Source organism: Gekko japonicus, unplaced genomic scaffold (genome assembly GCF_001447785.1).
Source record: "Gekko japonicus isolate JY-2015 unplaced genomic scaffold, Gekko_japonicus_V1.1 scaffold8556, whole genome shotgun sequence".
Taxonomy (NCBI): Eukaryota; Metazoa; Chordata; class Lepidosauria; order Squamata; family Gekkonidae; genus Gekko; species Gekko japonicus.
Genome location: NW_015160491.1, coordinates 1,095 through 1,672, shown reverse-complemented (window position 1 = coordinate 1,672; position 578 = coordinate 1,095). Strand labels below are relative to the sequence as shown.

The following is a 578-nucleotide window of genomic DNA, read 5'->3' as shown; positions in this document are numbered from 1 at the left end:
AGGGCTCCAGAGCAAACTAATTTATACAGTACCCAAATCGCTCGCTCACAACTTTCATGCCAGCAGCTCACAAAGTAGGATTTTTGCTCACGGGACCCCACAGCTTAGAGGGAGCATTGGTTGTGATGCTGTCTCCCCTGTTTGAACCAAGCTGATTACATCTTGCGTTGTACCTTTGCATGCTGACTCCTTTCTCTGCGACAACGTCTCCTACCTCCAGACCGGGATAGAAGGACGCAGGGATCTCCATTCCTACTTGTATCTGGCAAAGGACGCTTTGACTCGTGAAAGTTCATAGCCCGAAACATACAGGATCAGGCACCCAAGTTAAGTTGCATCTTAACTGGCAAACAGTTCCAAAGTTATGTGTTTAATTATAACCACACAACAGTCACTGTTCCATAAGCATACACGCTCAAAGCAAAGCGCAAAACTTTAAAACCATACCACCACATTGGAAAAAAAAATAACATAACTCGCTGAGGGGGAAAAATTACTATTTTTTGTGAGTAGTGGGTGCGTTAAAAGGCGCCTGCTCCTTGGGAGGGAAGCGATGGCAAACCTAGACAGCATAATGC

At 45.5% G+C, this 578-nt stretch overlaps 1 protein-coding gene across 1 annotated transcript in view; it reads right to left on the bottom strand.

Annotated features, from left to right (window-relative positions):
* NGDN (neuroguidin) overlaps positions 1-250 on the bottom strand; it is a 5,783-nt gene extending 5,533 nt beyond the window's left edge. Inside the window, exon 1 of the mRNA XM_015418087.1 lies at positions 215-250. Coding sequence (XP_015273573.1) covers positions 215-250 — 36 coding nt within the window. The remainder of the gene's footprint in view (positions 1-214) is intronic.
* Between the last annotated feature and the right edge of the window lie 328 nt (positions 251-578).